The 23,813-nt window shown below is 57.3% G+C and overlaps 1 protein-coding gene across 4 annotated transcripts in view; it reads right to left on the bottom strand.

The window, feature by feature from the left end:
- BCL11B (BCL11 transcription factor B) overlaps positions 1-23,813 on the bottom strand; it is a 92,133-nt gene that overhangs the window by 58,194 nt on the left and 10,126 nt on the right. For 2 of the 4 annotated variants that reach the window (XM_059686123.1, XM_059686130.1), the window contains one exon: positions 19,045-19,413. The exons of the other annotated variants lie outside the window; for them this stretch is intronic. In XM_059686123.1, coding sequence (XP_059542106.1) covers positions 19,045-19,413 — 369 coding nt within the window. The remainder of the gene's footprint in view (positions 1-19,044; positions 19,414-23,813) is intronic. 4 annotated transcript variants of the gene reach the window in all.

Genomic DNA, 23,813 nt, shown 5'->3' on the forward strand with positions numbered 1-23,813 from the left:
CTTCCCTCCACAGGTATTATTTCACCTTTTTCTTAGTTTTTAATTGCCAAGGTCTGGGAACCAGCAAAGCCTGGAACTTGTTTTTCACTTCATTATAAATGTATATCCTCATCATAAAACAAAGCAGACAGGGAATGCAAGCATTTCGGTGAACAGCGAAAGTCACCGTGGAAACCTGTAAGCCGGGGGCGGGGGGAAGGGAGGGCAGGCCCAGAGGGCACTGCATGGCTCAGCTCCTGGCACCGAGCCTTTGGGGGACCAAAAAGTCCTCTGTGGGGAGCTAAGGCTCCCCCAGTCCCACTTCCAACTTCTCCTTCTAAATCAGGCGCCCGTCACCGGTCTCTGGGTCCCTGGCTGCCATGGGTTGGGGTTTGGGGGTTCATGTGTAACTGTCCCTTAAAGGAGGAGCCATGGGAAGGGGAAATGGGGTTCACAGGGTTTGCACAGCTATGTTTAAAGATTTCCTTCAGGCCGTTCCATGGGAGACATGAAAACATGGTTCAAATCCACATTTAGCCGGTCCCGGGCTGCCTGCTGAAAACACAGCCCTTTCGGTGGCCTGGGCTGACGGGCTGCCCTCACCACCTGGGCCTGGCTGGCTGGGGGCACCGAGGGAGGGCAGGGCTTCCACAGCGACCACCTGGAGACCCCCATGCCTGCCTTCCCGTCCCTCCCAGCACCTGAGCCAGGCCCCTCCTCTGTGCGCCTCCCCGCCCACCCCACACTCTGGAATCTGTCGAGGGTGAGTCACCGCCTCCGCTGCTTTTGCTCCCCGGCCTGCTGTCATTTCATGCACCCCAGAAAGGGAGAGGCGAGGCCAAGAACATTATGCCCCCAACACCACCAAGCCCGCCTTCCTCCTCCCACCGGGGCTCAGGCAATGTCCTCCCCGCAGCTGCGCCTCACGGTGAGGAGTGCAGGCCACCTCTGCACCAGGCCCGAAAGCACGGGTGCCCGTGGCTGCCAACCCCAACTTCCCCAAGATGCAGCTGCCGAGTCCTCTGGAGCAGCAGGTCCCCTTTCTGCAGCCCAAGTCGCTGTCCCTCTGTGGCCCCGCCCAGCGAGGTGGCAGCGAGCACTTCGGGGCCTGCTGGGAGGAAGGCTGTGTCCAAGCCTCCTCCCGACCTACTGGGGGGAAGTGGAGGGAGCTGGCCGCCTGAGCCAACCCTCCGGGGAAAACATGAGCTCTGTCTCTCTCCTGGTGCATGCCGGGCTCTCGGGGAATTCCCTGGGGCTCTCCACTGGGAATGCCAATGAACAGAACTCCTCCTGCTCCAGCCAGACACCGAGGCCTTCCACCCTGGCTTTGGGACCCCCACAGGAACAGATCTGAGTCCTCTGGGGTGACCTCAGCAAGTGGGCCCCAGGAACCATAGCCCCGATCCTGGAATGGGCGGGCCTGGGGACAACAGGTGAAACCATGTGTTTCACTCTTTAGGAAACTGTGTGCATGCTCATCTGTTACACAGAGATTACACACATGTGCACACGCATACACACACACGTGTCAGCAGCGTGGGCAGGGCACAGTGTGTGTTCCCATCCCCAGGAAGCTACAGAGGCCAAGGACAAGCTAGAGGTGACAGATTCTCCGGATGTCACCAGCAAAAGCCTAGCAGAGGCACTGCCCCTTCTCCGGGCCTCCTGACCTGTCTTCCGTCTTTTGCCCTAAAACAGCTTAGCCAAGCTCCTCCGATCATCTCCTCTCAGGCTGCTTCAGGACCCACAAACGCTAAACTATAGGCATCTTCCCAATGCGCCCCCCCCCCCCGGCCCCCGACAAACAGCACAGCCTATAAACTGAAGTAAAAAGCTGCATAAGCCATTTGGGTTCCAGCCATGAAGGATTTGGGACGCGGGGTCAGGAACCTATGGCCCCTTTTTAGATGGAACTTCGTGGCCAGACCCCAATGACCAGCTTGGCCAGACATCCCTTCAGCATGTCCCCATCTCTCATAGTTGCATGTGTGTATGTGAGGGGAGGGAGGGGGAGGCCAAGGGGGGGTGGGGTATGGAGAGGGCAGGGACCATCGTCAAGAGTGACGTCTCACGTCACACAAGGGAAATAAACCAGAAGATGATTCCAACTGACAACACATTTCTCTTTCCCATCAGCTTCCACAGGGCCTGGCCTCTGAGGAGTGAAGGACCTCGGAATGCTGACCCCTGGCACTCGCTAACCGTCGGGCGGGTCCGCTATAGGCGTGTTTGAAACGGGGGGGGGGGGGGATCAGGAAGCTGTGGTCTCGGGTCCACAGAAGCCACCGCTGCTTCGGCTCAGCCGCCTGCACGCAGAGAGCGTCAACAGAGGAGGAAGCCCGAACTCTGAGAACCTCAGAGAATTCAGCGAAAAGGACGCAGCCCCGCCAACAACAAGAACCCCGAGAAACACAGCGCCCAGCAAGGAGGTTACAGCCAGGAAAAGGGATGACAATCCCAGGTGCAGGGGGGCGGGGGGATGGGAGGAATGTCGGCCCCACCCCCGTTTTAAGATCAGGCCATGACGTTGTACTGGGCAGGCGGGGAGCCTGCAACCCCAGGGCCAGCAGGGCTCCTTGAAGGTGAACAGAATTTTCACTCGGTTAGTAGAAGGTGGAAAAAGAAAGAAGAAGAAATCAAATTGTCAAACGGGGGACCCTGTTATAGTTTAAATAGATGTCTTGTCTTTAGTTGCAGTTAGTAGAGTTCTATGCAATTGGTCGCCTACAATACACACACACACACACACACACACACACACACACACACAAACTCTCCCTGGATTTTGTTGCTGACGTTTATTTTTCCTTTTCATTTCGTTTTACCTTTTACTAATAGACATAGAATACGGAGGCTCAATCACATAAGAACATCTTTCCGTGGCCTCACTGGGTTGCCACGCCACGTCTGCAATGCCACTGCCTGGAGGCCTGCAATTACCCCCAGCAAAGTAGCTGCTCTGGCCGGGTTTCCTGAACGCGGGTGGCGTTTCATCCACGTATCGCCAGCCTGCCTTTCTGCACAGGTAGCGTCTGAGGATGAACGTCTCACGTTGCCTTCCGAGGGAGCAGCCCGGCAGGCACGTCCCTGCTTATTTTCTGACGCGAAATCCATTTTCATCTCCTAACGCACCAACGGTGGCGTACAGTGTGTGCAACAACAAAATTCGTAAAAATGAACACTTGGCGGGATTAATGCACTGAAGATGGTTAGCAGGGTAGCACTGGTAACGCTGCTCCTTCCGACTCAGTCTAGCCCGGCTCCCGGCTCCCGCCACCGCTGCCGCTGCAGAGGTTTGCCTTCAGCTGCGCGTCACACCGCTCTTTGGTGTAATTAAAGGAACCGTAGCAGGGTCCTCTGTGGAGACAGCATTTCACCGCCGAGCGCTCCCCGTAGGAACTGGGGGGGTCGCAGCACGCCGCCGGCACTGGTCCTGCTGCCCTGGTTTCCTTGGTGTTTTTGAAACAGAGCTGGTGTGCTGGGCCTCAGACTGAGCTCACCCCAGAGGCCCGCTGCTCCCTGCACACACTCCGGAGAAGTCAGGCCTGGCCTCCTGGCAGGAGCACCCGCCCCCCCCCCCACCACCACCACCACCTGTATTTGCCATTTATTTGTTTTTTGAAACCTTAAAGTTTTTTTAACCTGCAGGCTCCCTGGGTTGTAATTCTCTGCCCAGCACCCCACCAGGGCAATGACTTTTCAGATACCCCAAAACAGTGTGGTGGATAAAAGGCAGAGAAAGGGCTGCCTCCCTGGCTGTTCTGTATATAAACAATGATCGTGCGGCTGGGTCCCAACGGGCCCCCAAGCCGGGCTGGGACCAGAATTGACTGTACTCTCAGAGAAAGAATCCAGCAAGCACCGAGTAGGAGGCCTCGGAAACGACACAGACACAAGACCAACCTGAAATAAGAAAACAAACATCTCTGCGCCACACCATCCAAGATGGCAGAGCAAATGAAGTCTCGGGGCTGAGAGCGAGGAACCTGACTCAGCTCTCAGCCGCCGAGGCAGCTGCGGCCTCTCCCGGTCTGTGCTGCCTCCTGCCCCTGGAGCTGCCAAGTGCGACAGAAGTGAGACCTGTCTCCCAGCCCTGGCTCCCGGCTCCCTGCATCCCTCAGCCTCAGGGGCGGCTGGAAGGGGGGATTTTTTTTCTTCCCTATGTGCATTTTCATACCCTTATTCTACATCCTAATTTCTTTTTTTGGGGGGGGGGAATCAGTGTCACTAAAAAAACGTCACTCTGTTTTGCAAAATCCAGCAGCTTCCTTGGCAGCGAGAGAGACTGGCTGGCATTATACCCTCATTTGACAAAACTACTATTTCTGGGCATGAGCTCAAAAACAGGTAGGAAGCAAATGCTGAGAAATAAGGAAGTAAAAACAGCCAACAGATTCTTCACTCCCAAGAACGCCAAGCGTAAACATGATTTATTTAGCTGCGTTTAACGCGTCTGTCCTCCACCCGACTAGGAGCCCCATCACTGGGGTTAAGGGGGAGGCTGGGGAGAGGGGGTGGGAAGGGGCGGCAGGGAGGACCACGGGGCACCGAGAGAAGAGGTGGCAGCTACCTGGACTTCCTGAACGGTGCCGTTCAGAGTTTTAGGAGAAAGACAACCTTCTGCCCCCCCAAATACATGCATGTGTCCAAGAAGGCTGCACTGATGTGCTGGTTAATTAACGAGCTGCCACTAACAAAAGAGAGAGGACCCAGTTCATACAAACAATGTTTACATGGGCGTCGCACCATCATGGCGCCCACCTCCCTTCCTTTTTTTGCAAACCACGCAGGCTGGGTGTGGGGACAGGCCTGGAGGCCACTCAGGTGGGGGGCCCGAGCTTCTAAGACCCGAGCTGGGGGAAGGAGGACCCTCCCTGCCCTCCCTGCCCGTTCTGGCATGCCCACATGGAACTGACTGAGATCTGTATTCAATTAAGGAACACCAGACAGCCTCTGGCTCCGTGCCTGCACCGACACAGCTACGGGGATCTGCCATGCCCTCACCCCACTCCAGCTCCGATGCCAGGGGACAAGGGCTCCCTCAAGTGCCCCGTGGAGAAGGCAGAAGGCCACCCCCCACCCACACCCACACCCCAAAACGCAAGCCGGAGGTCTCGGCCCTGCTGAGGTGAACCAACGAAACACATAAAGCAAGCATCTGTATTTTCTAAATAGCAAGTCTGAACCGCAGGGGCTCGGCCCTGCCACAGGTGACTCCTATTAAAACTCCAATTCAGGTCACTCAGCATTTGCTGGAAAAAAGGAATCCACGCCTCTCGGAAAGAAAAACAACAAAACAGGAAGACGGAGCCCCAGCAGGACACTTAGGGCCTCTCCTTCCCCAGTGAAGGGACCGTTTCCGAGCGCCAGCTGTGTGCTCTGTGGGCACAGATGCCAATGGCTGTTAGCTTCCAGAGGCGGCGGCGAAAGCGAAACAATTTCCCCGCCAGTCTGTACGGGAGTTGCTTCCTCACCTGCGACGAGCAAGACTGCGCACTTAAAGGCTGCCTGCTGTATGAATTCCTCCCCAACCCAACCGGTGTTTGGTCTGCACTCCCCCTGCCCAAGTCCTCTCTTTCTGGAGCCAGACACCAAATGCCAGGAAAGATACCTTTCTTGGTATGTTCAGGTCAAGGGCAACAGCAAGCCCAGTCGGTGTTAGGGTTCTGAGTTACATGGCAGTCCCCAAAGAGCTGGGGGAGCAGGCCCCTAAAATGAATGGGAATGGGGGAGAAGCGTTTCCTATTGGTATTAGGTCACTAAATTGAAAATTCAAGTCCTCCTCCTTATCAGCGCCCCCCCCCAAGTCCCCTATCTTTTCCCCTTACCTTGAACATGACATGCTACCCGAGTAGCTATGTGACTCCTCGCCCTTTTGCAAACCAGTCACGCTGCCCACCCCGCCACCGCCCCCCCCCACCCCCCGGGAGCTGAACAATGACAGCCTATACTCGTTTATGTCTTTGAAATCAGCAATGACTCCACTGCCAGGGAAGGGTTTGCTCTGGCACCTGGACGGCGGCAGGAGCGAACACAATTGCCTATCCCCATTCGATAGCGGAGAAACGAAGAGATGATGAGCTGGTTTGCCCCGGGCCGTTTAGGAACAAACACATCTGAGACTGGCAGCGCCGTGCGTGCCCACATCTCCGATCGGTGCTTCCACACCCAGGCGGCCCCTCCTGCTCCTGCCACAACAAATACTGATCGAAGGTGTCGCCGGGGCTCAGGTGCTGCTCTGAGAGGCCACGCTTCTAGAAAATCCGGTAAGAACATCTAGATTTCTCAAAGTCATAAAACAGAAGATGCCGATCCACACCTCCAAAGGAGGCCTCCCTGGGGTCCCACTGACGACCATTTCCACCGGCATTTATTTCAACAGGATGCAGCTGACACAGTCCCCCATCCCCAAGCAAATCTCCCCCACACGGCTCCGCAACAAAGCGCGGCCAGTCACCTGTGCCCTGCAGGCTTGTCATGTACGGCTCAGAACAACACACGCGCAAGGCCGCCCACCCTGCCACGGGGACACAAAGGTGAGTGCCTTCCAAGGAACGAGAGAAGAGGGAAGGGGGGCTTTCACCACTCCACCCCCAGCCTTACCCCAAAACGGGAGGGAGAAATCACCGGTCATTTTTACCACTGCTGAACTATCAAAATAAAGAAAAAAGATAAGTTGGCCTCCTCCTCCTCCTCCTCGTGTAATAGCCATTAAGTCAGCCAACCACACGTCCCTAGCTTCCAGGCAGAGCCTGAACAATTACCCCCATACACACACCTTGTCTCCCCAAATCCCCAAACGTACATCCTTCTGAAGAAACGGCAGGGACCTAGGATGGGGCCCCCGGAGCACACACACACACGTGACCGGTGTTTTATCTCCCTTTCTCTAAAGGAATCCGGCAACATAAATATTAATCAAACACGGGGATCTGTCTTTTCAGCCCTGGACCATTATGAGAGCCGGATTGTGATCTTTACCTGTATTTACAGATATTCAAAGGCAGATTCTATCTTGTTAGAACTGTTATAAATGGACGTCTGAGAAACCGGCCAGCAAGTTCAGGCAGATATGCAAACCTCCCTGTCCAGGGCTGCCAGCCGTTTTGAGTTCCCAAGTGTTGAATGTGTTACCTTTTCCACAGGCCTTTCAAAAAAGTAAACTGACAAATACCTTCAGAGTCCTCCAGCAGAAAAGCTAGCTGCTCAGAGTTCGGGTTCACTAAAATGGAGATTTTCTTTCTTTCTTTTTTTTTTTTTAAGGTCAACTCTTACTCAAAATGCCAGGAAGGCATTGGTTACAAATACTGTGCCCCTGAGAGCACAGAAAAGGCAGTATTCTGTTATGATCTGGATCAGCCCAGATCAGAAGGAGATATGTACATGCATATTTTTTAAAAATTACCTTGACGCTTGTTACAGCAAATTTCTGAATAATGAAAAATAGAGACGTGGTCCCAATCCCAGCCTAGAAAAGCTGTCCCGGCGAAGGTAAACTTTTAATCTCCTCTAGCCAAATAGCATACATTTTTATTTCCAGAGTCACAGCTTCGGGGAAATGTTGGAGCATTTCCTCCAGAGCTTTGTGGTAAAGACATGGGGAGTCTAAACCCCTGCTTTTCTGGGTCTTTAAGGGCTGGCTGGAGTGCTTTAAACAATTGGAGGCCAATTTTTAAGAAGCAAAACTAGAGACTCTTAGCGAGGTGGCCATTTGCATACAAATTCTCCTGGAGGGAGGGCACTGGTTGTAAAAGAAGCCGTGCTGGAGGAAGGGCTGACATTCATTTCCTGTACTTCCACGGGGCTTCGGGCCCCACTCTAGTGCAGGGTTCCATTCCCACACAATTGGGAAAGCACTTGTGTCGAGTGTTTTAAAATCCCAGCCCCAGGAATTCCCTCTAGAAAAGCAGGCTCCCCCTCCTGCAGGAAGGCGGGGAGGGGAGGGGGGATTCCCAAGAAAACCGCCTCTGGACGGGGCTGTAGGACACAAAATGCACAGGGGCCCGAGGCTCCTTCCATCCCCGCCTCACCTGGGTCCAGGGACCTGCCCAGCTCTGGGCCAACGCGAGCTGGGGAGGGAGGCACGCCCCTTCAGCTTTTGGAGGTGGGAGGAGAGGGGGGAGAAGAGGGGGTCCTGGGGCACCCCCACCCCACCCCGGCCCCAGGAAAGCCGCCCCAGCAAGGACCCCAGGCCCTTGCGCCCCGCGGTTTTGGGGAGGGGCTACTGGCAGGAGTGTTCGGGGTCCTGAAATGCCATTCCCCAGGTCTGGGACGGTCACTAGCCAGGGCCCCGCGCACGCGGCCCCTGAGCGGGGGAGGGGGAGGCGGGTGGAGGAGGGGCGGCCCCATGCGCACAAAGGGGCCCCAGGATGGCGGGCTCCCCGCCCTTGACCTTGGGTCTCCGCCTCCATCCATCTCCAGCGGCAGCCAGCCCAGCCCGGGAAAGGGGCTGGCTCGGGGCCAGGGGCGAGCTCGGCGGGGCGCAGCAGGGCTGGGGGCCTTCAGGGGGCCGCCGGGGGGCGGGGCTCGGAAAAAACCTCGGGGGCTGCTCCCAGGAAACCGGCATTCAGAGTCCCCAGCTCCTGCAGTACCTGGGTCCTGGGGCGGATCCGATTCACTGCACGCCTCCCGCCCCCCAAAGCAAAAGTTGCACGGGTGCAGGGAGGAAGCCCCCACCCCTTGGCTAACCCGACGTCTCGCCAGCCCCCCTTCTTCCCCGACCCGGGCCCAGAGGGGGAGGGGAGCTGTCACGGGAGGAAGAAAGGAGCGCGCCGTCCCCGCGAGGCCAGACGCGGGCAGGTCAGCTGCGCCTCCGCCCGCCCCTCGCCCCCCCCCCGCCCCCCTCCGGCAGCTGGCCTATTAAGCCCCCGAATTATGCATGTGCCTGGAGCCCCCTCGGCCCTCCCGCCCCAGAAAGACACAATCAACGTGCTTGGGGGTCGGCCTGGAGAGCAGGAAGGAGGTGGCTGATGGTCGCAGAGCCGCGCACCCGAGGGGCCACTGGACAGGCCACAGGCGCGCCCCCCAAAGGCGGGGTGGTACCCGGTGGGCAGGGGCGGGGCACGGACAGCAGGGAAGCCACCCCCCCCCCCCCCCCCCCCCGCACAATCACAAAGTTTCCAGAGTGTCTGCCGGTTCCCGTGCGGGATCGGGATCGGAGAGGTGCAGGCCGCCCCCACGCCCCCGCCCCCACGCCCCCGCCTGAGCTCTTCCACCCGCCTCAGGAAGGAAAGGGCCGTTGTGTGCCTGGACTTGGCAGTGAAGGGAGACTAAAGGACCCCAAGCTCCGAGCCCCTAGTGGGCAGGGCCTGAAGTCCCCGGCAAGCAGGCCGGGCAGGAGGAGCTGTCGCTGCCCCCTCCCGCGGGGAAGGGATGGTTTGCAGGAGGTGGGCAAGGTCCAGGGGGCAGGGGGGGAGGGGTCGCTGGAGATTCAGACCCGGGCAGAACGAGTCTTGCAAGTTGCAACAGGCGGAGCAGGGGGGGAAACTGCATTAGTCGGGAGGCAGGTGGTTTCATGCCAGCGGGAGGAGGGATTCCCTCTCGAAGTCGGAAGGATTTTGATGTCCATCTCCCCAACCTCCCCCCTCCTAGTTTTGGAACGTGCCAGCCCAGGCCCCAAAGCCCCTGGCAGCCTCCGCGTCTGCACAGCACGTGGTTTGGGGAGTCCTGGACCTCAGCGCTCCCTACCCTCCCTACCGCGGGCCCCACACTGGATGGACCTTGTTTGCTCTCTCGGGCCGATTGTTTCTGGAAATGAGTTCTCTCTCCCTTTCCTATTCTCTCCAAAGCAAAGGCCAGGTCAGGAAAATTACAGACTTCTTTTTCCCGGCGAATGAAGTGGCCTGCTTCGCAGGGAAAGTTTTACAAGCCCATGATGTCAGTGATGCAGGGCGAAGACCACACTGTTTAGGCTGCTTAATTGGCGGGCTTTGAACTCGCGGTGGGAGAGGGAAAAGAATCCGCTCTGGCGTCCCTGGAGAGCTTAGTTTTGTGGGGTCTACCAACCTCAGCCCACTTAGCCGGTGGCTGGGGTGGGAAGGGGTCATCAAAGGTCTGCCCTGTTTCTCCTTAAGGAAGAGGAAGACCCAGCCATCACACTGAGCCCAGGGCAGGCAGTCCCCAACCCCAGTCCCAAGGGAGGGGGGACCCCTAGAATCCCATTGGGGGTACACTCTCCAGATGCCATACTCTGCCCCAAAAAGCTGTGGAAACAAAGCCAGTGTTTTCTCCACTGCCTTCAAGGATCCCTTTCCTGCCCTAGCTGGTTTGGCTCAGTGGATAGAGCGTTGGCCTACAGACTGAAGGGTCCCGGGTTCGATTCCAGTCAAGGGCATGTGCCCGGGTTGCCAGCTCAATCCCCAGTAGGGAGCATGCAGGAGGCAGCCGATCAGTGATTCTCTCTCATCATGGATGTTTCTATCTTTCTCTCGCTCTCCCTTCCTCTCTGAAATCAATAAAAAATACATTGGTTTCTTTTTTTAAAAAAAAAAAAAAAAAAAAAAAGTCCCTTTCCTGAAGTCAGGAAATGGTGTTCTCTGGACTCTGCAGGGTGGACAGGTATCCTCGCTCGAGCCCCACCAGACCAGGCTCTAGGGACGCCAGGCCCGGACTCTGCATTGTGAGTTTGTGCCTTTGAATCTCGCTTCATCTGCCTAAGGCTGTGTCCACACCTACAACCAGCAGGCTCCGCAAGCTGCCGGGACTCAGCCCCAGGCACTCAAGGGCCCTGAGCAAGCATCGCTGTCCCGGGCTGGGCAGTTCTCCCTGCCTTCGTGGTCCGTCTGAAAGCTGCCCGTCTCCACACCAGGACTGGGGGCTCTGACTTCCCACCTCCAAAGGAAAGGCTGTTTTGTTGCTGTTTTCCACCCAGCGGAGCCCAGAGTCCCAGTTTCCATGGAGTCTGAGCAGCAGTAGGCAGCCTTTCCCAGACCTGTCTCTCATCCAGGGGTCTCACCTCTCCCTCTCAGGCCACCACTCTCACACCCCTCCTCCAGCCCCATCACACACACACACACACACACACACACAGCACAGACTCCTCCTTCCTGAACCACCTCCCCTTCCACATCAAAACCAGCAGGCCAGCTGGAGGGCCCTAAGAAAATCCACTGAAAAAAACAAACCGAGGCTTAGAGGCCCCACCGCCCTGGGCCCAGCCGGGGGCCTCCAGGCCCTGACCACACCTGCCATGGGGAGCCCCTCCCGGGGTTCAGTTAGGGAAGGCTGACATCTCTGCCCGCTTAGGTCGCTGGCCGCCACCTAGCACTGCCTGTGCCAGGGTGGGTCCGGATTTCACCGGGGCTGAGGCTTATACAATTGTGGGGAGGTGGGGGGGCCTCTTAACAAAAATATCAACTATCAAACATTAGGGGCTTGGGCACACGAGGTCCCTGAACCTGAGCTCTCAACCTCAGGGTCAGTGCTCCAATTCCTCCCAAAGAGTCTGCCCAGCTGGGAGCTGGAGAGAGACCCTGTTTAGCCTCTAGGACAGCGGTTCTCAACCTGTGGGTCGCGACCCCTTTGGCGGTCAAACGACCCTTTCACAGGGATCCCCTAAGACCATCCTGCATATCAGATATTTACATGACGATTCATAACAGTAGCAACATTACGGTGATGAAGTAGCAACGAAAATAATTTTACGGTTGGGTCACAACATGAGGAGCTGTGTTTAAAGGGCCAGAAGGTTGAGAACCACTGCTCTAGGATAGGAGCTTTCCTTTCCAGCCGCCAATTTCTTCCGAGGAAACTTACTGAGCCCCATCTGTAACAAGTGAGGAAAGGGGGTGGGTCGGGGCCTCTGGGTGGGGAGGGGATTTAGGTGAGAAGCTGGAATGGAAGGCCCCACCCTCCCGCCAGGCCCTCACAGCTGTTGGAAACCACTGGTAATACCTTCTCACCCCACCCCATGCATCCAACACTCGCACAGGAGTCAGCTCCTCACAAGATGGACTTTGCACAAACGGCGTCGACACGAAACCCACAGACGCATGGAGGACAGGTGGAGGCCACGGTCCTGGCTCTTTCACCCCACACTAGCCCCTAGGTCCCATCACAGCACGTCATCCAAGGACTGGAAGTCACCCACTGCCTGGCTGGGAGCAGAGGGAGCCTGTGGCAGGGACAGTGACCGAACTGGAGGTGACCCAGGGATCACCCAGTGCTACTCCGTGAAGTTCATCAGCCAGAAGTCAGGAGCCTGGGTTCTAGGCTTACTCACAGGGTGATGGTGCAAGGCCTTACCCTCTCTGTGCCTCGGTTTCCTCGTCTCTAAGATGACAGTCATATCTGATTTACCACCTCTCCGGGGCGGAGACAGAGGGTGGGAACATAAGGTGACATATGGCCAGGGCAGCACCGCCTCACCACAGAGCAGAGCGTGACTGGAGAGTTTACACCCTGAGCCCCTGTTCGCCGGCTGTGTGACCTTGGGCAAGTGACTTAACATCTCTGTGCTTCAGTTTTCAATTCTGCAAAGTGGGGCTGACACTTGCACCTACCCGTTGAGTTGTGAGGAGGATTAAGTTGACTAAGATTTGTCAAGCCCTCCAAACCGTGACTGGCTCATCGGAAGCTCTAAAAGCATGTGCTCCATTAATATCCTAATATGAACAAGTCAGTCTTTCTGTCTCCTCCGTGAAAAGATGAACCCAAGGGCGCAGGGCTGACAACCGGGCTGCCTTATTTCTAGGACTTCCTGCACGGAGCCCGCGCCTAGCGGAGTCTAGAGCTGGTGAGTATGCATTAGTCAGGCATGAAAATTAGCAAAGGGAAAAAAAAAAGCTGTCAAATGCCTAATAAAAAACTTAAGTCAACTGCTAACTATTTACTGTCAAATAAAAGCCCTAATAATAATAACAGTAACTAGGCTGTCGGTTATGTTCCGGCCACCAGAGCCCAGGCTCCTCCTCCTGCCTCCTCCCTCCCTCTTTCCTGACCCACCCAGAGTAGGAGCCATCGACCTAAACCACAGATCCTACGGCCCCAAACTTAAAAAGAAAAAGAAAAAAATGGCCCCGTAGCTGACCAGTACTTTTGTCTTGGTTTTCATTCAGTAAAGTTTCCCACAACAGCTCAGTGGACACTCAGTCACATTCTGTGGCTGCTGATGCTGTTCGCAGAGGCCACACAGCTGGTGTACCGCCTCCCGGGGAGGCCGGCCGGACAGCAACCCCTCGCTCCGGTTCCAGGTGAGGAAACCGGAACTCTGCAAGGGGAAGAAATGCTTGGTCTCGAGCCACAGGGCTGGGCAGCCTGGTGTGGCAAAAGGCCACCTGTCCTGACTCAACATCCCTAGGGTCTGGACTCAGCCCTGCCAGGACCAGGGACACAAGCTCCAACAAGTGTCCCCACAGGGAAGAACGGGAGGGGTGGCGATGAGGTCCTTCCGGGCAGGTCGGCAGGCCAGAACCCTGCTTTGCATCGCACTGGTGACTCAGTGTCATTAACAACTGACGATCACGGGGACCTAGTATTTGCATCAGTTGTCTAAATCACACCGACGAGAAGTCTGAAAGATAAGAAGGATGATCTCCATTTTACAGGCAACGGAGACTCAGAGAGCTGAAGATCAGACCAGTCACTGGCAAAACCAGGACCCCAGCCCGGGTCTGCCTGAATTCACGTTCTATTGCTCTTCTTCCTGCCCCCGCCTCTCCACAGCCTTCACCAGGAAGTACGCAGACTGTGTATGGGCCAGGGTCTCTGGGGAGCCTGAGGGCTCCTGGCCGTATGGGCAAGGATCAAGCCTGGGACCAGCTACCAGGACCACCCTGGATGGGGTCTAGAGGTAGTGCCTGCCTCCAATGGCTCTGCCAACCGCCCCCTAAAAGCTTCCATCCCTGTGTGATCCCAGGACGCCAGGCTGACCCGACTCTGATTCCACTTTGCTGTGTGACCTTGGGCAAGTCCCTTAACCTCTCTGAACCCCAGTTTAAAGTAGGGTTAGGAATGTCTAATTTCAAAGTGGGGTTACAGGTATCTGTTTCGGTGTCGCCAACAATTTCTACCCAAGAAAAGCATCTAGCCTAGTGTGGGTTACCAGGGAGGCCCTCTCCTCCCCTCCACTCGCCAACCCTGCCCAAGCTCAGGGCAGGGGGGGGGAAGGGGGGGCAGAGGGGGCAGTCAGCATCGCAGCCTGAGCCCAGGCCACATCCCTCTGACAGAGCACTCCCCTCTTCCTTGGTGTAGACAGAGCTAATAATTAGCTGTCACGATTTAATAATAGAAAAAGATAATCCATGCCACAACACACATGGATTTAACCAATCTTAATTTGGAGGGAAAATAACAACTCGAAATATATCAAATGCAAGTTTTTCAAGACAACCTGCAAGTGAGTTTATCTCGAGTTTCCAGCACAAGCAAGTTATTTCGTCTGCCACCGGCCAAGCTAATTTTTTTTCCCCCCGCACTTATTTTATTTATTTTTAAAAGTCTGAAGCGAAGTCTCAGAGCGGCATGAAAATCCTCCAGCTGATGAGGCGCCCTTTTTCCCCAGTGCATTTTGTCCTGCAATGGGTCACGGGGACTCCAAACGGAACCCCCTGTCTGCGCCCTGCCTGCTGCCTGCACCGCCCTCCACCCAGGCCCACCCTGGCCTTCGGGGTTCCGGGTGAAGACGTGTGGGCGGGCGAGGACCTGCCTGCCACCTCCAGCCCAGGGGGAGCTGCCACCTCCTGTCACCCGCTGCCTGTCTCCTGCCTGTCTCCAGAAACCTGACATTTGGGGTCTGGGGGGAGGAGGAGGAGAAGGCAAAAGGCAAAGCTCTGAGTGACGGCTGACGGCTCATTCCTCCCGTGATAGCTTCATTTGGCTGTGGAAGAGGGGAGGGCACGCAAGAACCCGTTACCTGTGATCAAGAGCCTCCCCTCCCGTGGCTGTGAGATGGGAACTCGAAGGAGGGATGGCGAGGACGTGGCTGAGAGAGCCACGGTACACTGAGACGTCCAAGACGTCCACTGAGGAGAGCAAACACCTCGTGCACCAAGCAGGGTCCACGCCCTCCCGAGCGTGGCTTTTTCAAAGTTCCCCCTTTTCCGTTGTCTACCGCCAGCTGGACGTGTGCTGGGAAGTAGGTGCAGACTGGGAAACTGAGGCCCAGAAAAGTGACTTGACTTTCCTGGGTCCAGCCAATGCCCAAGCGAGCCCTGGCCCCTTCGACCCCCGAGACCCTCCCAGGGCGGCACACCGTGAGCGCATGGCCCCAGGACAGCAGTGGGACCAGGATGGGGGCCAGCAGGGTGGGGACACAGAGGACAGCACCACAGGGGTTCTGAAGTTGTTTCTGATGGCGGGATTCTCAGAACCCCAGGAAACGATGGGGCTGGGGCAAGAGGAGGGCGCTCACACGTGTAGCACGTGCCACTTAAAGTCACCATTACTGTCAGGTATGTCCCCAGGTGCGGGCACTGCAGCTTAGCGAGGCTGGCAGGCAGCCGGGTGGCACGCATCTGGCCTGGGTGCTTTTCCAGGCAGCAGGCCACAAGCCCCACAGCCCCCTAAGCTCCCTTTCTCCTCACCCCTCCTCGAAACGCCTACCCCAGACAGCGGCTCAGGGACCCCTGCTCTGTGCAAACCCTGGAACCTCCTGCTGGCCCCTCCCAGGGTCTCATCTCCCCTTGACGGATGCGCCCCGGGCTCCATCAGAAACCTCAGAGAGGCAGGGAGAGGCCGCAGGAAGGGATCTTAAGAAAGGGAAGAACTCCTCCATCGGCTGGCGGGTACCAGCATCAGATGCCTTCCTCCGACACGGACCTCTAAGCCAAGGTCCTCACCGTGACCAGCTTCACCTCTCTGTCCCCAGATGGGACACACGCACCACGGACCTCCTCTCCCAGAGTGGACGCTCAGGGAGCAGGGCCTGGGCCGGTAGCTCCACACATCAAGGGCAGGGACCCTACCCGCCCGCACTCTGGCCACGTTCCCCACGCGGGAGAGAGCAGCAGCCCTGACGGCCATCCTCCCACACGCTCCGGGCCCCTAGGACTCCACCACGGGGGGCAGGGCAGTAGGCGCTCCGTGGCTGAATGAATGAAAGGATGGATGGATGTTTGAATGAATGAATGCCCGCAAGAGACAAAGCTTCAGAAACTTCCTCCTGCCATTCTCCTATTTCTCTGCCATTAAAAAAATAATAATAGTAATAAAAAGGAATAGTAACGAATCCTTTCCTACCCATCCCCAGAATTACTGTCCAAGAAAGGGTGATCCCAAGTCCCGCCCTGGTGCGATGACGGACAGAATCCCAACGTAGTTCTCACTGGGGATGCCCACAGGAGTGGAAGGGTCCCCGAATAGTTACAAGCCAGCCCTGCCCATCCATTTCCGGATCATAGCTTCCGGAAGCACCTGCCCCCCAGGAAAGTCCCCATGCCCCTGGCCACCGCGAGCACCTCACCTCGGACACCAAGCCAGGGGCGAGGCCCCAAGAATGAACAGCCACCGGAGAGGCCTGGGCACGGCCAGCGGAGCCAGGGGCAGGGGCAGCAGATGGGCGGGGTTCCGGGAGCCGGGGGGAGCAGCGCCTGTGGCTCCTGGCCCCCCTCTTAAAATATAAAGGCTCAATTATCTTTGAGCAGCTTGCTTTACACATGAATTGACACATTTATTTTACAATAAATAACTGAAAGTTATCTGTGTTTCCTTTACTGTTAATCTACACAGAGAAATAATAAACAGGGCTTGTCGACAGAAATGCAACCGCTGCAGTCCTCAGAATTCAATTACGCTAAAATAATTAATGCTCCCACCATATTAAATTACTTTATACATTTGAGCCCCTGAAGTTTTATTCTCTAATCTTCCCTTTTTATTAAATAATAATAATAAAAAAAAAGAAGTTGGTGCCAAAGTAGGAAGGGAAAAGGGGAAACGGGGGGACAAGAGAGAGAAGAGCGAGGTGGGCTGTCGAACGGACGGCCGTCTCCGGCTGGCAGGGCACGGAGACTGTTTTGTGCCCTTGATTAAAATACCACTTCAAACGCTCTGAACAGACACATCTCTTTAGCCTTCTAAGGGATTGTTTCACATGTTTCTTCAGGAATGGAGAAAGCCATTCGTCCTGTCGCTGAGCAGAAAAGGCCGAGAATACCTTTGGTCACATAAAGCAAAAACACTGGAGGCTGCCGCTGTATCGCCACCTACAACCAAAGCGGGGGAGGGTGCAGGGGAGGGAGACACAGTGCCTTGGAGATTAGTGTGGCCTTTTATGAAATCATATTGAGTCGCTTTCTTAAACACACATACCCTCCGTGGTCGGCAGCCTCTCCCTGGGAAGCACCTGCCACCTGGAATGCGGGGGGGGGGGGGGGGGGGTCGGTGGGCACCGATGCCAGGCGCTTGTACCGCTGGGGAGAACAATCTTCACGCATCCGATTGAGAAAAGAAAGGTGGGGACCTCAACGGTACAGACAAAGGGACCCAGCACTGTTCTCAGACTCAACGCAGGAAGCACCACTCAGCTCTGCACGGAACTCGAAAGCTAGGGTCTCCGTGACCGTGGCCTGGGACATTTTCCTCAGCGCCCTTGGTGCCATAGGAGTGTGGGAGCTCTCCTGCTGGGACACACACCCACTCGAAGGCAAGGCCCACAGGCCAGTGTCCCCAGCGCAGACCACCACAGTCTCTCCGTAAGAGAGAGCTAGCTCACTGATCCCATTTTACAGATGGGCAAAGTGAGGCCCACAGTCACATGGCTGCTACAGAGAAGCTGGGCTTGCTGTATTACCGTACCCACTGCCTCCTGGTGGTGGGGGGGGGGGGGTCTCTGCACACACACCCATCCATCTCACCTGTGGGCTTACCTGGCTCACCCTCCAAGGGGCACCAAAGCCTCAGTCCCTCCAACCTCCCCACTAGCTTCCATGACCAAAACACGGTGGAGACGGATCCACACACTTTCCCAGCCGGCCACCCACACCTACTTGCACACCACAGCACAGAGGGGACCGCCCCAAAGAAAAATCCACTGGCAAAGCATTCAGGGAGCCGCTGCTCGTGTAATCCTCATGCAGGCTTGCCAGTGTCATCACTCCTGATGACCGATGGGGAAACTGAGGCAGGGGTCCAGGAACGACTTGTCCAAAGCCAACCATCAGGATTCGAACCCTCATCTGCACCCAATCTGATGCCACATGGCTGTGGGACAGGCTGCCGCTCTCGGGGACACGGGCCGGCCAGAGCCCTCCTTTGTCCTCGAGGTCTCCTGGGCTCAGAAGGATGAGCCAGAGCAAGCACTCCAGTTTGCACAGAGCCTGGGCCCCATGAAAGAGGATCCGGCAGGCCATGCCAGGGCCTGGAGAGAGGGACTCATGCAAAACCACATGATGAGCAGACTGGCCGGAGACCACAAGCCCCATACCTGCTGTTCAGGCGGAAAGAACCAGTGGTCCAGGTGGCCAGCTCAGTCGGCGGACCAAAGGGCATGCCCAACCTCCCCGAGGGGCGCAGTGCACCAACAAGTGCCCACAATCCCTTCCCAGACCTACCCACGGGGACAAAGCCGTGTCAGAAGGAGCCTCTTTGCACAAATGGGAAACGGAGGCCAGAGAGAGGAGGGGGAGAAAAGGAGCGACCCCATTCATAAGTGCCCTCCAGGGACCGCCCCCATGCAGTCCCCCCAGCTCACAACAACCCTAAGGAAAGAGGGGTCACAGGCTCCATTTCACAGATGCGGACACGGATCAGGCCAAGTTGTGAAGCACAGATTCCAACCCAAGGCTAGGGCTCCAAAGCCAGAGACGAAGCTATGAACCACCGCACCGTGAGGGCCAGCCAGACTTCCAGGCTCCCGTTCTGCACTCCTGGCCACCTGTACACGAGGCCATACCTGTGCCGCGCCCCCTTGTCAAAAGCAAAGCCACCATCAGCCAGTCGGGCCGCCCTGAACCCAGGGCCCGTCTCCCCCTGAGCATCACCTGGACGGTGGGCCTTCGGAAAGGGCGAGCCCAGCGGGTGGCCCGGAGGCCATCCCGGCACCGGCACCCGACACAGCCAGGGGTGAAGGTGGGCATGGGACACGGGAGGTGGCTGGTGCAGCGGCCGGGCGAGGGCGACGTGCCATACCTGCCATGTTCTCCTGCTTGGGGCAAATGCCTTTCGTGGGCGAGAGCAGGTGGTCATCTTCATCGGGGGTGACTTGGATCCCGATCTCCACCGGCTCGGACACTTTCCTGAGCTCGGAGCGCGAGGAGGGCGGCGGGCTGCCCTTGTCCAGGCCTTTGTCATAGCAGGCACCCAGGCTGCCGCCACACTGCTTCTTCTTGTGCTCTATAAAAACCAGGATGTCCCCCAGGGGGAAATTCATCTGACACTGTCCACAGGTGAGCAGGTCAGGGTCGGGGCCACCCACCAACAGCCCCAGGCCGCCGGGCTCCTCTATGTCCAGACCCTCGTCTTCTTCAAGGATGGCAGCCTCCACATGGTCAGCCTCCGCTGCAGAGAGAAAGGAGAGGGGGGCAGAGAAGACAGAGATGGGCTTAGGCAGTCACAAGCACCCAGCCTGCGTTCCAACCCGTCCCCGCCTGCAGGCAGGCCCCCTCCGCTGCGGGACGCCAGAGCTCGCCACGTCCTCCCCCGGACTCCCGGGGGCAGGGGCGCACCATCCCGAAGGTGGGCGACAGATGGGCAAACTGAGGGTCTGGGAGCAACGGCATGGCTCCCTGAGCTTGTGGCTGAAGCAGGGCTGACCTTACTGCTTCCTAGTGGATTCTCTGCCAACCCCCACCCCCACCCACAGCGTCCGAACGCACATGCTGGTTTCACAAGCGATTCAGCCATCCCAGATGGGGCGCGTGTCCCTCGAAATTTGCAACATCTGAGAGTCACCCGGGGATCTTGGAAAACCTTCCACGCCCAGGCCAAGGACCCTGGGAGCCAAACGCCCGGAGGTGGCTGTGATTGAAGCTCCCAGGTGATGCCGATGGGCAGCCAAGGCTGAGAGCCACGACCCAGAGCCCTCTGGCCCCCTGGCCTCCACCTTTCATTCATGGCTCCCCCATTCCTGCGAGTCCGACTTGCATTCCTCTACCTGAGACCTGGCGGCACACCAGACGAGAAGACAGAAACGCAGGCGGCCGTCAGAGGCCCAGGCCTGCCGAGAGGAAGGAGCCCACGTGCCCAGCAACAAGTGAGTGTCCGTTCCAAGAGAAATATCAAAAGGAAGCGCGAGGCCGGGAAGGGAAGGGGCCCTGCGGGGCTGCGGGGCTGCGGCCGAGGGGCAGCGGGCCGTCCCCAGCACCCGGCACGGGTCAGACCGGCGCCCAGTAGGTTTCCCAGCACCCGCCAGCCGCCCCTGTCCCGCGTGCCTGTTGGTGTCACTCTCGCTCCCAGAAAAAGACAAGGGGGAAGAATCCTTCAGATTCCAGAGGCATTTCTTGGCAGATGACAAACCACACTTTCAATGGGGTTCGTACATTTTCCCATTTCTTTAGCAGCTGATACACTTCCGTATTTTTATTTTTTTTGTAAGGGGCCTAGGACACAAGTATTTTGAAACCAATAAATACCTCAGAAAGTGGCAACCCCCTCGGCGGGCACTGGGAGACTCAGCAGCAGAAACGGTGTCATAAATCAGGGACGTGGACACGGAGCTGCGCCCTCCCTCCGGGTCGGAGTGGATTCGAGGTGGAGATTTTTGAGAGCCAATGGCAGTGGTCGGGAAGATGGCACGCGTGTCGGGGTCCTCAGAGGTGGGACATCGGGGGGGGGGGGCGGGGGGGAGGTACATGTTAAGCTGTGAGCTGGTTAGGAAGGATCTGGAAAACCGCAGGAGCCAGAGGGAAGGAAGGGAAGGGAGGAAACACATTCCGTGGCTGTGAAGTGATCGGCGGGCCCGAGCCAAAGAACAGATAATTTCAGGGGAAAGTCCTGTGGCCTCTCTCATCCTACACATAAATTCCTGCTCTGTGTTTTCCGAACACGGGCTTCTTTCGGGGCCTGTGCGCGTCCGTGTGCGGGACTGAGTCCACGGTCGTCGGAACCCGGCACGGAACACGTATGAAACATGAGCGTGTGGGTCCTCGAGTAGGTCCTGCTGAGAAGGGAGGCGGGCGTCTGAGATCCTGCCTGGGGTCCTAGGAAAGCAGACTGAGCCTCCCATGAACGGAACGTGGACACGCATTCGGAACGTGGCCCCACAGAAACACCCCGCAGGTGAGGAGAGCCTACACCGGGACCTGCTTCCCTCCAACAGAAAGACCCTGGAAGGTTCGAGAGGCACCTTTCACAACGCCCGCCCCAGAAACCACTCATTACGCTTTAAGAAGCAAAGGGAGGCGGCTTGGAAAGGAGTTGGAAGACAATGCTACGTAATTAATTTACCAATTGGTTTTATGAAAAGATGCCTTGCTCCGGTGAAAATGGAATCGCCACCCTCCTACCCCATGCGGTTCCGGGGGTGGGGGTGGGGGGGGGCCTGGGTTCCCGTGAACCGTTCTTCTCGGGACGGAAAAAGGTAATTATTCGGAGCCTCTTTTCCCTTTAATGATCTAACATTGAGCAATACTGTTTGTATTGAAAAGCTCACACCTTTAATTACCAATTACATATACATAATTTCAGAGCCAAAGGAGAGGGCTGTGAAAACAGCTCTTTAGAAATATCAGGGCGGACTCTGCGCCATGTCTAGAGAAGGGCTCTAATACATGGGAGGAGGGTGTCAAAATATTGTTTTGCTAAAAGAGAGAGAGGCACAAAGGAAATGATCTGAAAGAGGAAAAAAGAAAAGGACAAAATGAAATTGAGAATGCAAATGAAGCGGGTGAGTTCCCGGTGGGCAGGGTGGGCGGCCCCTGTCCCCTGGCGAGAGGCGGGCCTGCCCAGGCGGGTGGGCGCCCGGCCTGTCACTCAGGCCATGTGATAACCGTAAGGCAAGGGCGAAGGAGGCCGGTGCGCGGTCCCCAGCATCGCCAGGGGGCCAGGCGGGACCTCCTGCTGTCCATGTCACCTCTGGTTTCCCTTCCTTGCTGTGCGCTTTGCTTTCATGAACTTTTTCAGCCTGGTCCCTGGCTCCCCTGTGCAGTTCTAGGAAGCACACCGCTCTCTCTGCTGGGGGGCGGGGGGAGCTACGTAATTTCAAATCCTGTTGTAATTCGAAAGAAACACGGGCTCATTTAAAACTTAGCAAGGGTCGCATGCACTGTTTGCAGGCATGCTTCCCTCTCCCTCCCGTCTGTGCACCAGTTCTGTCTTCCTTGTCCTCCCCCCCCCCCCCTTTTTTTGGTAACATCTGTAAGCCTTCCTGGACTCAGCTGTCTCTCTGCCTTCCCCTTCCTCCTGCGCCAGCCCCGCGAGCCCCAGTCACTGAGTTTGAAAGTCTCCCACTCCATTCGCTGCGCGGCAGTTCAAGGTTCCGCCTCCAGTCCCCTCACAGCCAACCCACCCGGGCAGCCGGGCCCACTGGCGAGCCACAGACAGCTCTGAGCTCCATGCCCACCTCCTGACCCAGGATCCAGCACAGTGCCTCCAGGGGAGGCCAGGAGGCCAGGAAACACCCACCTGAAAGCCTCCCTCCCCCCACTTCCAGTGCTGAAAGTAAAACTCCAAGTGAAGAGGGCATTCACCCCGCCCGACCATGGGGCTCCCTCTCCCCGCCTCCTGGGGCGTGGGGCCTGCCGCAGGAGACACTTCCCAGGACCGTGGCAATGGCACCCCCAAACTGCTGACTGTTTGGGTCAGAGCGGGTAGACCAAGACGGCCTCCTCAGCCTTAAAACTTCACCCCCAAGGCCTTGGGAGACACCCCAACGTCAGGCTGTGGTTTCATTTCCGCTGGCAGGCGGATACCAAGCTAGGTGTGCGGAGCGCGTGTGTGCGTCCCTTCTCAGAACTGCATCACTGATGGGAGAAATAAAAGGAGAGAGAGGCACCTGGCCAGGCTTAGAGAAGGGCCGAGTGGGGCCGCGCCTGGCCCCTCGGAACCCTGCTTCCTCTGTCCGGTGGGCGCCCAGCCGCACAGCTCGGCACCGCCTCAGACAACCAGCCTGTGCCTGGCAGGCAGAGCGGTCCCAACTGCCACCCAGAGACGAGAAAGCACCAGGAAAGATAAAAGACACCGTCAAACCAAGGCAGCTTTTTGAATACCGGGGCCCTGCAGACCAGCCCCTGCCTTGCCTGGGCCAACCTGGGCCCGGTGAAAGCGGAGGTGTGCCCTCCGGGGGGCTGGGGGCTGTGCTGGGAAGCTCCCCGAGTCGGGCAGCCCTGGAAAACACAGCTGCCCTCACTGCTGTGGGCCGAATAAGGTAGAGAGATGGCCACACTGTCTGATTCGTTAAGAGGAGAGGGGGATGGGTGCCCAGGGCGCTGTCCCAAAGGCACACGTCGGCCTGGGGTGGGCCCCGAAAGGTTAAATCCTGAAGTGCACGGCCGAACAGTACATATTTACAGACACACACAAAGCACGTTCACCCTCTTTTACAACAAAACCGCATTTTATTTACAAGGCAGGGCCTCCTCCCAGCTGGTGAATGCATTTAGAAGCAATGAAGTCAGGATTCACAAATAATAATGGACATTAAGTGCACGGGGGAAGCACTTGATCCTAAGACAAACTCTCCCGCGCCTCAGCTGGGCTGCGAAGGAATTTGGGCAGCAGACGGAAAGGCAGAGGCACGGCTAACTCGGGCCCAGCCAGGCCGCCTGCAGGCCCCAGCGGCTGCTCGGGCTTAGCTGGGCCTTACCTGGCCGGTGATCCCCCCCACGCAGGATCCCCTGGGCCCCGCCCACAGGGTGGGTCTCTACCAACTGCCCCTGCACCTGCCCTCCCGGGAATTCCAGCCCAGAGGGAGAGGCGGGCGCCTGCGGTCCCAGGAGCATCCCCGCACACGCAGCACTGGG

This window comes from Myotis daubentonii, chromosome 1 (assembly GCF_963259705.1).
Source record: "Myotis daubentonii chromosome 1, mMyoDau2.1, whole genome shotgun sequence".
NCBI lineage: Eukaryota > Metazoa > Chordata > Mammalia > Chiroptera > Vespertilionidae > Myotis > Myotis daubentonii.